The sequence below is a fragment of the Barbus barbus genome (genome assembly GCF_936440315.1).
Source record: "Barbus barbus genome assembly, chromosome: 47".
NCBI lineage: Eukaryota > Metazoa > Chordata > Actinopteri > Cypriniformes > Cyprinidae > Barbus > Barbus barbus.
The window spans coordinates 2,523,493-2,538,292 of NC_136725.1; the positions used below are offsets into that span (position 1 = coordinate 2,523,493).

Genomic DNA, 14,800 nt, shown 5'->3' on the forward strand with positions numbered 1-14,800 from the left:
TAAAAATGAACTTTTTGGCACAAGTGAAAAACATTAGAGGCCTGATTTCCGTTTTATTTCTTGGGAATTTTGTCATTTTTATTGGCTGAACAGAACAAGTGTAGTTTAGCTCTAATACTGTAAGCCCTTTTTGATCTCATGCGTATCACAGCATTAAAGTGATTGAGTATCTGTGTGCGGTGCACTAAATGAACAGCATCAGTGGTTTCTATTTACATGTTTTTGAAGCGTTGAGCATTGTAGCCAATCTCAGACATGTCTATTGATCTCTTGATCACAATGTGCAATCAGAGGCATTTAAGTTTTATAATTTACTCAATACTGCTCAAAATACTATTTAAAATGCCAGTGCTTTTATTCACCGCATGGCTGCAAGCTCAAGTTCTGCATGCTTGCGAATCCTGTCATTACAACCAACAAAAACTGTAAACACAATGTAAATGAGATTCATTGTGCCGTGTAAACAGATTTTTGTATTTTAAATGGGAGTTTTTGCAAAATTGCAGTCAGTGAGCTTGACCGATTCAGTCATTAAAAAAGGGGGGCAATCTTGGCTTGGTTTTGTTTAATAATTCATTTACTATAGGAATAAGTTATATTGTTCATGCTGGAAAGTTTCTGATTGACAACCGTATTTACAATTCAGGACTGAATACAAATTCAAAATTCAGAAAGTCATTTGTTTAAAGTCGTAAGATTGTACTTTTTGTATTATTTTTTTATACTGGTACCTTTAAATAAATACTTTAAATGTTTATTTTGTGTTTATTTGCTAGAAAGTGGTTGCTATGTCTAGATATTTTTTAATTAGATTAAAATTTAATTTTTTTAAAATTAGGTTTAATTATTATTATTATTTTTTTTTTTTAAATAAACACTTTAATGTACTTCGTAACAACAATCATGTCTTTCGTGGGTGACAAACAAAAGCGAAAATATTGAAATATATTTCCAATATAGTAAAAATGTGGAGAAAGAGAGACTTTTAGCTATATCACCCAGCCCAATTTGGATGTGTCCTTGGCATGATGGAGAACAGCTGGACTGTACTCTATAGGGCAGGACTTTTCTGAATGTGCCTCAGTTAGGGAGTGTGAACATCACGTGAACAACCACATTAGAGCTGAAAATCTGAATTTGATGTAGACAAAAGGGTACCAAGACAATGTTTTGACCCAAAACTCATCTACTTTAACTTGTGCTCTTGGTGAAGAGTTGGTGCAGTATTGTGCAATTTCCTTCCCAGCACTGTGCAATCTCTCATATCTGATCATAACAGAAGCATCACGCTGTAAGAATCTCATGTGACTGAAGTGTTCACATGCTCACAGCAGCGGTCAGGCATGTGAAACACTGGTCAAGGAAGTCCACATGTGACAGCACTTCACTATTCAGCATGCATGACACTTGGAGACAATAAAAGTCTGGAGAATTTAAATAATAAAGACTTATGCTTCACATAAGTGCTTAAACAATCCAGAAAGCATGTAGGCTATTGCATGTAACCTGAGATGTAGCGCATGAAACCAGTGCAGCCTGAGTAATGCACACACTGATCCATTGTCATGTTTAACAGGCAATGCGCTATTGTACTACTGACAGCAGTATTGATGTGATGGTTTTTGTGCTTTAATACTGTTTATATGCATCCTAATCAGGGATACTTGCAGCCTTTAGATCAGGGATACTTGCAGGTTTGATGAAGGTAAGACTTTTTAAAGAGATTTTTAAGAGCAAGTAAAGAAACTATTTACACAATACATCAACATATTCTCAATGTGAATGTCTAGGGAGCAGAAAATGTTTGTTTTAAGCATAAACAATTAATTTTGTTCATTAAGACGTTTTACATTTGCATCTCAAGTAAATATCTAGATTTAAAGATGTTTAGATATTTGAACTGGAAATCAACAATACAGAGGAAGATATACATTTTTCAGTTCATGCGACATTAAAGGGATAGTTCACCCAAAAAAACGAAAATTCTGTCATTAATTACTCACCCTTGTGTCGTTCTAAACCTGTAAGACCTCCGTTCATCTTCGAATCACAAATTAAGATATTTTTAATGCATCCCGTGAGCTCTCTGACCCTAGATAGACAGCAAGGATATTATCACGATCAAGGTCCAGTAGCAAGGACATCGTTAAAATAATCCATGTGCCACCAGGGGTTCAACCGTAATTACGAGATTACTTTTTGTGCGCAAAGCTGTGTCAGCTGCGCCACGCGGATACATTGTTTACGTTCAGATCAAAGCATGCACATACGTCGTGATACTCTACAAAATTGTTAAAGTCGTTATTTTTTGTTTTCTCTGCGCACAAAAAGTATTCTCGTAGCTTTGTAACTTTACGGTTGAACCCCCGATGTCACACTGATTATTTTAACGATGTCCTACATTTCTAGACGTTGATCGTGTTAGGATCCTTGCTGTCTATGAAGGGTCAGAGAGCTCTTGGATTTCATCAAAAATATTTTTATTTGTGTTCCGAAGATGAACGAAGGTCTTACGGGGTTTGGAACGACACGAGGGTAATTAATGACAGAATTTTCATTTTTGGGTGAACTGTCCCTTTAAATGCAATGACTTCATGAATTGAAGTTCTGATTTAAGTCTTTTTAAGGCCTTAATTTGCAGAAGGGTGAATTAAGACGTGCAGAAACCCTGTCAGATACTGTAGCAGAGGCAAGGGTGGTGTCAGGTATATAGAGGTGTAGCATCTCACCAGTGCTGCCACATAGACTTTGTAGACGGGGTCAGCGCAGACCATGGAGAGCACGCTACAGCAGGACTCCACCACCACATCTCCGGACACCTCCCCTGCAGCTGTCCCAAGCCCCGCACCTGCCCCGACCAATGAATGCTCGCCGTTGGCCAACAGGAGGGCGCCGCTCACATCATGTGACAGCCGCCGAAGAGCCATCTCTCTGATGTTCCAGTTTCGGGAAAAGAGACAGCCGACCAACTCCAAACCAAACACCTGAGAGAGAGCATGAACAAACAAAACCACACAGAGAAAGTCAGCCGAACAGTTCCCGTCAGTTAATAAACGTCATTAAGAAACTGTAATAACAAAATAAAAAATGTATCTCGCAGCGTAATATTTTCATGACCATTAAGCACAAAAATGAAGGAAAGACGCCATCATAATGTATACTTATAACTGCACTTTTTACTCACAATTTTTTTTTTTGCATTACAGTAATGAGAATTAGATGAAAACACGAGTCAAAAGAGATACTGTGAAGAATGTTGTGAACCAAACCGTTTCGGTTCTCACTGACATTATTTTTTATGCTCATACAATGGAAGTCAATGGGAACTGAAACTGGTTACCCACATCCTTCAAAATATCTTCTTTTATGTTCCACAGAAGAAAGAAAGGCATACATGTTTACATACAAACAACATGAGGTTGAGTAACTGACAGAATTATCATTTTTGGCCCGACTATCCTTTTAGGCTACAGTGTATCATGACAAAAAGGAAGGAAAAGAAGGTCATGTGATGGCTTTGTAATAAAAAAATTAAGACTTATCAGTCTGGAGAAGGCTACAAAGACATCTCTAAGGGCTCTTTGGCTCCAACAAACCACAATCAGAGAACATTTATCCAAATGAAGAGAGTTTGAAATAGTTGCTATAATCATCCAAGGAGTACCCAAGGATGCAAAATTATCCAGAGATCACAAAGAACCCAAGAGTAAAGACCTTCAGGTGCATCTAGTTGTGATGGGTTTGCTGATGCAAGTAGTAAATTCTGCTCTGAATCAGTGAATTCTCCAGGAGAATGTGAAGAGATCAATCCTGATACTATTGGGTCATGCAACATTACAATGATCAAAACATACAAGCAAGTAAATGTTTCAAAGCTACAGCATTTTTTCCCCATCACAATTCTTTCACAATGGTGTGTAACGTTTGCTGCAGTAACTGACTTTAAGGCGGCCATCACCTTCACAAAAGTGTTATATAATGCTCTTATACATTAAAAGTGTCTTTTTTTTGCTTATGAATGGTCATGTTAATGCATTTTTGTCTGAAGCCCGGAAGCATGATCTTATTTGAGTATAGTTTGCAGGTTGAGCGCACCTTGATCCAGGGTTCGGCGAGCTCTGTGTATGTCTGTGGGATGTGCTGCACTCCATACTGTGGGAGAGAGAAGTCGCCCTCCTGGCCCGCTCTCGAGCTCTCAGTATGAACCGATGAAGACGTTGAAGAAGCAGCAGCTGTTTGACTCTGGGAGCGGTTTGTTGTGCTTTCCACTGTAGATGGTGCTTCATAACTACACACATAAATACACAGAAAAACATCTTATCAGATTACATTTAAAAATTCTATTTCAAATAAATGCTTTTCTATTGAACTTTCTATTCATTACAGTATCACAAAATATGCATCTATAAAAAAGCATCACGTGACACTGAAGACTGCATTCATAATTCAGCTTTACCATCATAGGAATAAATTATATTTGAAAATATATTTAAATAGAAAACTGTTATTGTGTATTGTAACAATACATTGTAATTTCATAATATTATTGTCCTTGTATTTTCGATCAAATGAACTCAGCCTTGGATAGACTTCTTAAAAAAAAAAAAACTTCTGAACAGTAGTGTACGGCATAAATCCCATCTTGCGGTGCCAACTGAAGTATCATGACACCACGTTTGGTTATCATGTTTCTTATTAAGCAGAGAATTCATTTGTCTTCAGGCAAACCATTCAAAACAGTCCTTGATTATGATTTTGTTCTTTTTTTGTAAGCCACTTTAGATAAAAGCATCTGCTAAATGCATGAATGTAAATTTTGTAATTAAACAACTTTTATTCTAGTAAATTATTTGGCAGAACAATTATCAGACAGTGTTAGTTACAGAGCTTTAATCATTGCGGTATTTACATTTCGAAAAAACTGCTGCGCACTCAGCATTTTGAGTCTTGGGTATTGAAATACTGGTCAAAGTATTACAAGCGAACAGCTCCATGGCACATAATTAACATATTTTTGCACTGAAATGGTAACTGACTGTAGAAGACAGGTTACACTAATGGCCTCTGTAGTGTCTCATAACAACAAAACAATGCACGTGTAAGGTCTAATACCGCAGGAACTTCACAAAAGGCAACAAACCAAACCCGTGGTTTGTGTTTTGTAACCTGAGATGGTAAGACCATGACAAATGAAGGGGATTTACTTCATGAAATTAGAATAATTGCTGTTTCCTAAAGAAGAAACATCAGGATTTGGTTTCGGGCGTCACTGTGTGTGGGGCGAATCTCTGGACGGTTTGCGGGAAGTTGGAAAACACCATAAACTGACTAGCCGCTAGCATGTCAGTCCTGGGCAGACACACAAACATGGCTGGTGCCGGCCTGTCTCGCTTACCTAACCACCAGAGAGGAGTCGACACCAGACTCTGTGATGCTGCCTATCCTGACCTGGACACGACCTCCTCTCAGTCCCACATCTCAGAGTAAATACAAACAGGACCAATCTGAAAGAAGCATCAGCACTGGTGATGCCAGCTTCATTAGTGAGCGCTGTCTGCCGCTCTGACAGCTTGGGCTTGATGACAGCTTTCTTAAACTCCATCTGTGTTTGGGCTTGTTGCGTCCAATTAGCTTCTTGCCTACTTGGGTTTACATGGGACTCTTTTCTCATGGGTCTGCTAGTCCACTGCAGACCTCCTTAAATACGAAAATATTCATGAGGTACTCTGTCCTAATGCTCATAAAACGTCTGTAACTGTCGCTTTCAGCTTCAGAAAGTACTGTTGAATGTTCTTCCTACATTCTCTAGCACTTTCTAATCTAATTCTATTTTATCTACTCGTTACAAAAAAACAACAACACTTGACCCTCTAACAATTGCATTCTCTATTCTATCAACTTGTTTTCTTTTTATTTATTATAAAAAACCTTGCTACGTGTATTGTGTTAGGCTGACTTGTCACAGCACTCACATATCATTGCTCTTTTGTTGGTTTTGATTGCTTCTATTGTCCTCATTTGTGGCTTTGGATAAAAGAGTTAAATGTAAATGTACCTGTAAAAATCATGAGACTTCCACTTGGCTCTACACAGAGGGCAGATCAACACGTCATGATTTCTCCGGCACTCCTCGGCCCCTGAAAAACGAACAGGACACGAGAGATGCTCACACAACTCACCACATGAAGGGCTGTCAGGGGATATAGGGCTAGAAATGGGTCAGATCATTCAACAAACAACTAGTCACTTCAAATCATCTTTTGTGAGTAGTGTTCCTGTTATTACATGTAATCAGTCTTTTGCGAGGATTATGAGAGTTTTCTGCAATATTTAGGTGGGACTAGTTTTCTCAGAGGTTAGTAAAATGTGTTTCACAGACATACTTTGTGTTTTTAATCCTGTCTGATTCAGCAAAGTCTGTTTATTTTCCCCCCTCACACACCTTTTGTTAAAAATTCCAGAGCAAATGACCTAGTTTTTCCAATAGTCCTTTAAGAAATCTAATCCTGTCTTGAGTGTGAACGTCTGTGATTGCTGATATTGTATTATCCCAACACTTCTCCTTGTGTTTTTTGACTAACCTGATCTACTATTTGCACACTAATCTTCCACTGTACCTTTTAATATCCGACTGGCATCCGAGAGAATTGTAATTCAAACATCACTCAGGTTTGAATACAGCTTTTGTTGAATAGCTGAATATTACTGGTTACAATTTTTGTATTCTTTCTGTAGCATTTTCTTTTATTTGTTGGTCTGTATAAACATGCAACTTTGTGTTGTGCTGTTTTTCAGTGTTTTTAAACTGGCTTGAGGGGAGAACATATGAAGAGATCTGTCATATGTCAGATCTGTCAATGAATGAGCATTTCTAAAACTTGAAAATATCTTCAAAAGCCTATATCTTTGACTTTATACTTATACTGCTGGATGGACATCGATTGAAGGGCCTCTCTTCAAATAAATGTAAATTCTTAGAAATATCAATTCAAATGGAAAGTGTCACAGTTTTTTTAATCAGACTATTTGGTTCTGAAAGTGTGTGTTTTGCATTTCCTTTATGTGGGCTGTATATGTAAAATTGTCTGGACCTATAAATAGGCTCTGCTTCCTGTGATGTGGACAGTCAATGCTAGTTCCTGTGATCATTCGAAATATAACACCAGGGGCCTGTTTCATAAAACAAGTTTACCAAATAAGCCAGGTTTATTTCAATTAGTCGGACTTATTGTTGTCAGCTGATTTGGTTCAAAATAAGTCAGACTAACTGAAATAAGCCCAGTTTTTTTGGTAAACTTGTTTTATGAAACAGGCCCCAGGTGATGTGGGATAATCTGGAATATGAGCGCTGATATTTTTCCTGCTACTTACATATAGACATGCAATGGTGGTGGAGTTTGTTTCTGCAGCCCTCTTCACACACCGTCAGACTTTCTTCATCTAGCATGTCCAACAGACAGATCGGGCACATCTGTTCCTCCTCATCCTTCATGCTGCTCACAGGAGTAGATACACATGCACAGCTTTAAAAAAAATTACTAAGACACAAGGCCTTTGACAAATAGGATAAATATAATTTGCTTCAAAGGGGTCATATCATGAGAAATCCATTTTTTTCTTGGACTTTTGACATATTAACTGAACTCAAAAATGACTTGTTTTGCCAACTTACTAGCATCGCACAGATACATCAGTACAATAACTACACCTTTTTTGGGGTTCAGAAACTTAAACTGCTTTAATTTACTTTTAATGTTAAAAACCTATTATTTTCTTTGTCATTATGGTGTATGGAGTGTAGATTGATGTGTGAAAAGAAAAAAAAAAAAAAAGGTTATTTAAAGCAGTTTAACATAAGGCTGCAACATAAAACATGAAAAAATGAAGGGGTTTGAATACTTTCACAAGGCACTGTATATTTATTTATTTAGTCATTTAGCAGACGCATTTATCCAAAGCGACTTACAAATGAGGACATAAGAAGCAATCAAAACCAAGAAAAGAGCAACAACATGCAAGTGCTATTACAAGTCCTGGTTAGCCTAACGCAGTACAGATAATTATTATTATTATTAATTTTTAAATAAAAAGAAATATAGATGAAATAAAATTATAATAGAGAGTGCTAGAGTTAGAGGGTCAAGTAAAGATGGAACAGATGAGTTTTTAGCCGTTTCTTGAAGATGGGTAAGGATTCAGTAGCTCGGATTGAGTTGGGCAGGTCATTCCACCAGATGGGAACAGTTAATGAAAAAGTCTGTGAAAGTGATATTGTGCCTCTTTGGGATGAACAATAATGCTTCGTTCACTTGCAGAACGCAAGCTTCTAGAGGGCATATAAGTCTGAAGTAATGAATTTAGGTAAAGGGGTTTAGAGCCAGTGGTGGTTCTGTAGGCAAACATTAATGCCTTGAATTTAATGCGAGCAGCTATTGGTAGCCAGTGCAAATTGATGAACAGAGGCGTGACTTCGTTCTTTTCGGCTCATTAAAGATTAATCTTGCAGCGGCATTTTGGATTAATTGTAGAGGTTTAATAGAATTGGCTGGAAGACCTGCCAAGAGAGCATTGCAATAGTCAAGTCTGGACAGAACAAGAGCCTGAACAAGGAGTTGTGTTGCATGTCCGAGAGAAAGGGCCTGATCTTCTTAATATTATATAATGCAAATCTGCAGGACCGGGCAGTTTTAGCAATGTGGTCTGAGAAATTCAGCTTATCATCAATCACAACTCCAAGGTTTCTGGCTGTTTTTGAAGGAATAAAAATATATATTGGTATATGTTGTCATAATTGCCACAAACTATGAATTCAGAGTGAATTATTTTGCTCAAGAATGCAAATCGCATAGTTCAACCAAATAAGAGGGTCTCTGGAGCTTTACAAACCTGCTTTCGTTGCTGGATGGGGAGGTGCTGGAGGTACATGTCGTGTGAGAGTTGGACATGCGAGACACAAACTTCTGGATGGTGCTGCGTGAGGGAGCTTTGATGCGCGAGCTGCGGCGATTGTGGTATTTCTGAAACAAGCTCTCCACCTGAATGAGATCACAGCATCAGTGTGTGCTGAGCTTGAGTAAATGCACAGAGCTCGTTGTGTTCTGGTTATAATACAGACTCCTCACCTCAAAGTTCTTCAGGGTCTTCCTCCACAGCAGAGGGTCTGACGGCTCCAGCTGGAAAACTCGGAGCATGACGAAGAGCACGTGGATGCAGAACGTCCCTCGGCCGCAGCTACACGTCTGCTCAACATAACGGACACCATATGAATACGAATTATAGTAGTGACAATTATGTCAAAGAATACATACTGTAATATATTAGGCATGGAAACAGGAAACAGAACAGTTTTCTTCACAACAGTAGCAACAGTACCATTTTTCTTTACAAATACTGTTTGTTTTATAGAAATCAGGATGTTTATTTATAAAATCAGTTGATAATATATTCTGCATATTCTGTCCAATGAAGCTGCCGCGATTCTCTCTAGCACACACATGCGCAACTATAAGTATAAGTCCAAAAAATGCGCCCAGGTCTCAAATTTAAAAATAGTGGGTGCAATACTGGCGAAGCGCGAATGATGTCAGTAGGCTATAATCGATCCACGTCCGCATCGTGATGCATCGATTCATTTCAACACCCCTAGGTGGTCTCTCAATGTAAAAGTGTTATTTAAGCAATGCTTCAAAGTTTGAAAAAACAACTTCCAATAGATCTCCTTCACTTTTTAATTAATTTTACATTTACATTTTATTAATAGCAGAATGACGTAAGAAATCTTGTTTTCTGAGAAATTTAAGCATGTAGCACTTTTGTTTAGTTTCTCAGAAAACAAGACTTCATATCTTCATTTTGCTTCTCAAGTATATGCATCTTGATTTAATGTTTGTTGTTTAGGTATTTGAAAAAAAAATTCTAAGGAAGATAATCATATTTATAAATTTAAGACTTTTTGCTCTGATTTCAGATCCTTTTCAGCCTTAATTGGTGAAAGGACAAATTAAGACATTTCTAAGACCGGCAGAAACCCTGTAGATAATTGGCCACTATCCCAGGAAACCAACCGATTTCCCAGCTGTTTTAGTTTCATGCCTAGTTATATACACGAGTATCTTCTCACTTAATAAAGTCATTTCAGCTTTATTTGCCAAATGGCATGTCAGAGGCCTGTATTAGCATACCTGTGGACCAATGAACACCCGGAATTTGTTGTCAGGACTGTCTCCGCCAATCAAGAACGAGTTAGGTCCTATCTGCTGCAGCAGGTAGAGGCGGGCTCTCATGACCTTGTTGACCCTGCGGTTGGTCTCCTCTGGACTATATGGGGAAAAGCCATCAGGCGAGGGAGCTCTCCGAGGGGGCGTCACCCTCCCGCTCTGTAACCACACATTCAAAACAGATTTTGAGACTTTTAAGACCACATAAAAATGCTAACTTGGAAAAACTGAACTTGAAACTTGAACTGAATCGAGCTGGTTGAGTCAATTGTCTTTTGTAGAGATGCATTATGATACTATTGTCTTGATGACATTTTCTTTGGCTGAACTAGACCTGTGGAATCCCTGTCACATCATATTTTCAAAACATGCATCCATCCAAAAACATCAATCCAAATTCAAACTAGATTAAATTTGAATTGAAAACGTCTCAAAACTCACAGGCACCGGGGAGGCTCTCCGTCTGCGCAGACCAGGAGAATCAGGCTTCCCAGCGGTCTTAGTGGAGGACGATGAGGAGGAGGACGGTCCAGGTGAAGGGCTGCGATGACCTCTGCTTTGAGAGGAAGATGAGCTGTGATTGTCGCTTCCGGCTTCAGTGCCGTCTGCTCTCAGAGGAATGGGCTTCACTACCTAGTTGTGTCATAACGGGCAATATTTAGACACTGATCGATAACTGCTCTGTTAACAGGCAGATGGCAGTTTAAAAGCCTTCTCGTTAATGTTTTGTATTACTGTAAATGATTATTTCCAGTGAGAAAACATTACAGTCTAATTGCAGTGACAGAGCAGTGGAGCGTTAAGGCAGACAGTGTGAAAGTCCGTTAACAGGGTCGTTTGTTCTGATGGTTATGTAAGGAAGGCACGCTGAACTCAGGAGGAGCCGTTCCACTTCAGAACTTCTCACTTCCTGTTTCTTAGTCCAAACATTTTTCTACTATTTTTGGTAACGGGGCATGTGATTAAATGGTTTAACATACACAGACGTATAAGACGTACACAGACCCAACTTTCAATTGAATAACTATTAGTAAATGTTGAAATAAATGCTGCAGAGGTACTGTTCAAGTTAATGTAGCTAGTAATACTCTTACTATTATAACTTTAGTAACTGTTTGACACACAGTTGCAGAAAAACAAAAGCTAGTGATGAACAGAAAATGAGTCATGACAATCAATGTTTAATTGTCCCGTACCATCGGCCCTCTCCTGCTCCGCCTCTCCAGCCACTCGCTCTTCCAGGTGGGCATACAGGTGGCCTTGAGCTTCTCTCGGATCAAGCGCTCTTCTGGTCGGTCCTCCATCTTCTGCAGCCCACGCAGAGTCTCCTTGCTCTCCATGTCTCGACTGCAAAGAGAAGAAAGTTAATAAGCATGTGTGTGTGAACTTACTTTTGCCATATTTGCACAGATATTTTTCTACAATCAGCACAGATAGTGGGCGACTGATTTGGACTGATTTTTTGATGGCTAATCAGGTTTAACCATTGGCATATAAAGCCAATATCAACTATTTAACTCAGAGATAGTAAAAAAAAAACATATGCAATGAAATTTGATTTATTTCGAAAATCATCAGACTCAACACACACAAAAAAAATAATTAATAAAAAAGAGCATTTGAGTTGGGAGCATTTCTGCTGGAGTTGAGCAGAAATTAGATAAACATTCTCTCTGGTTTTAAAGCAATCTGGTACGGTTTGGCAGCATTCACATCACCCAAACAAATCAAACTCAGACGTCAAACAAACCCGGTGTGCACCAAAAGTGCTAGTGTGAAAGCACTAGGGCTGTCAAAATGGCTGAAAAAAACTAAATTCGAATTTTTTACTTAAATGTTATCAATATTCGAATTATATTCAAAAGGCATAATTTCAGTCTTTTGGCTTCTCTCCTATGGCCACAAGCAAAATCAAGCAAAATATTTCTAATGCATGTTTATTAAAAGCAATAAAATAACACGACTATCTTTGAAAAAAGTGCATAATATATATTTAGAATGAACAACGTAGCAGCGCCACATCTAGTGGGTTCAAATGGATAAGCTATGAAAAGCATTAAAATGCAACGACACTTGCATCGTCATCGCATCTCGTGTGCCACTGATAAAAGGCTCCCTAACGCACGACATGCGAATGCAACGTTTTTGTATAAATGACTAAAATAAATAAATGACTCTTAGGAGACTGAATTATTCTGTCACTATTTTTCTGTAGTGAACAGAGGAAACGCTGCACAGTAAGAACTACGTTATCTTTCTGAAAGAACTTACCAGTCATGTACCATTTCACACAAGATCAAAATCACAACTGAGGGTCTCATTAAGCATCATTAAAGTGAATGGTGGAAAAGCCCCTGAACCTCCCAACAGAGACAGAGAGAGACAGAAAATGAAAACAGGACTGAGAAAGACAGGCAGTGAGCGAGTGAGAGACAGAGAGAGAGACTAAGCACCCATTTGGAGCTGTGTATCCACATGTGGCGGCAGGATGAGGAGCGAGAGGTGGGCCGCTGTGGGTCTCCATCTTTACCGAGCAGCAGGATCACTGGTGTCCCATCGGCTCTTTCAGCTTCCTCAATGAGCAGCAGTGAGCGCTGCATAACAATAACAACCCTAAGACAGGAAAGCCAGACTTCCTGTGCTCCCCCAGTCAAATCAAATGAGGAAGTGCAGTGACGTCTCAGCAACTGCAAAAACAGCAACTATTTTACAGAAGCATTATCTGCTGACCAACCGACTGCTAATACTTCACCAAAAAATGTGGGGCTAACCCAATGAACTGATATTAACCTAAAACAATGTTCAAGCATGATACTAAAATTACAAAAGAAAAAAATAACCGTAACAATACCATGTTTTCTACACAGTTTGACGGTACTCGATCATGAAACTACAGTAAGCTCCAGGAAAAGAAGAGAGATGACACCACCTGCTTGTGTGTTTATGGACTGGGCTGCAGGTCTTGTAGGAAGAGGGACGGGCCGTTTTAATTTGACATGCCGTATTAAAAATACAGCCAACTGTGGTTTCAAAACGGAAGCTCAAGCCAACGGGACAATAACAGCGGTGTGTTAAAGATAATTATGGTACTCTGCTGGAAGAGGGTAGAGATGCTCTTCTTAATGTTTTTATTTTCATTGAGTCAGTAAGAGTTCACACAACGACAAAAAACATGCTGCCTTATATTTTGAGGGGCTTTGTAACAGGAAACAACAAAAAGAAATGTATATACACATACGTGTATATAAATATATATATATATATATATATATATATATATATATATATATATATATATATATATATATATATATATATATATATAAAATTATTTGATCCCCTGCTGATTTTGTACGTTTGCCCACTGACAAAGAAATGATCAGTCTATAATTTTAATAGTAGGTTTATTTGAACAGTGAGAGACAGAACAACTAAAAAATCCTGAAAAACAGATTTTAAAAAAAGTTAACTGATTTGCATTTTAATGAGTGAAATAAGTATTTGACCCCTTAGCAAAACATGACTTAATACCTGGTGGCAAATCCCTTGTTGGCAATCACAGAGGTCAGACGTTTCTTGTAGTTGGCCAGCAGGTTTGCACACATCTCAGGAGGGATTTTGTCCCACTCCTCTTTGCAGATCCTCTCCAAGTCATTAAGGTTTCGAGGCTGACGTTTGGCTGCTCGAACCTTCAGCTCCCTCCACAGATTTTCTATGGGATTAAGGTCTGGAAACTGGTTAGGCCACTCCAGGACCTTAAAGTGCTTCTTCTTGAGCCACTCCTTTGTTGCCTTGGACATGTGTTTTGGGTCATTGTCATGCTGGACTACCCATCCACGACCCATTTTCAATGCCCTGGCTCTGACAGTACATGGCCCTGTCCATCGTCCCTTTGATGCGGTGCAGTTGTCCTGTCCCCTTAGCAGAAAAAAATATTTGACGGTGGGGATGGTGTTCTTGGGGTCTTATGGCGCTTTTCCACTGCATGGTACGGCACGGTACGGTTCAGTACGGCTCACTTTTGGGGGGTTTTCCACTGGGTACAGTACCTGGTACTTTTTTCAGTACCACCTCGGCCGAGGTTCCAAGCGAACCATACAGTTACCAAAACGTGACGTGTAAACTCTGCTGATCACTGATTGGCCGGAGAAAAAACACCACTGCCTGCGTCACTGAACTTATGGCACAAGACACAACAGACCCGCTAGATTTAAATCAGCACAGCCAGCGAAGGATCGAACGCAACTATTTTGAATGAGCGCACCTTTCTTTTAACAACCAAAAAATGGTTGTTTCGTTGTCTGCCGAGGAAGTACAGACTGTCCTCTCATTGATAGCCGAAGAGCGGATCCAGCGAGAATGTGATGGAGCGACGCGGAATTGATAAGTTTTTCAGGAGTCACGGCAGTAGAGGCGGCGCAACTATAACGACACGTGAATAATCCCGCCCACGCTAAACGCAAACCGAGCCGTGCCGAGCAGAGTCGTACCATGCAGTGGAAAAACCCCAATAGGCAGCTTTCCTCCTCCTCCAAACACGGTGAGTTGAGTTGATGCCAAAGAGCTGTATTTTGGTCTCATCT

At 39.2% G+C, this 14,800-nt stretch overlaps 1 protein-coding gene across 3 annotated transcripts in view; it reads right to left on the reverse strand.

The window, feature by feature from the left end:
- LOC306865772 (mitogen-activated protein kinase kinase kinase 1-like) overlaps positions 1 to 14,800 on the reverse strand; it is a 59,582-nt gene that overhangs the window by 18,660 nt on the left and 26,122 nt on the right. For 2 of the 3 annotated variants that reach the window (XM_079410571.1, XM_079410569.1), the window contains exons 1-10: positions 12,671 to 12,793; positions 11,414 to 11,564; positions 10,659 to 10,850; positions 10,182 to 10,376; positions 9,123 to 9,239; positions 8,887 to 9,035; positions 7,372 to 7,493; positions 6,056 to 6,137; positions 4,096 to 4,288; positions 2,730 to 2,984 (exon numbers count right to left, since the gene is read on the reverse strand). In XM_079410571.1, coding sequence (XP_079266697.1) covers positions 2,730 to 2,984; positions 4,096 to 4,288; positions 6,056 to 6,137; positions 7,372 to 7,493; positions 8,887 to 9,035; positions 9,123 to 9,239; positions 10,182 to 10,376; positions 10,659 to 10,850; positions 11,414 to 11,564; positions 12,671 to 12,741 — 1,527 coding nt within the window. In that variant the 5' untranslated portion in view covers positions 12,742 to 12,793. Of the gene's footprint in view, positions 1 to 2,729; positions 2,985 to 4,095; positions 4,289 to 6,055; positions 6,138 to 7,371; positions 7,494 to 8,886; positions 9,036 to 9,122; positions 9,240 to 10,181; positions 10,377 to 10,658; positions 10,851 to 11,413; positions 11,565 to 12,670; positions 12,794 to 14,800 lie in introns of those variants that run through there. The other variant, XM_079410570.1, reaches the window with a different exon arrangement.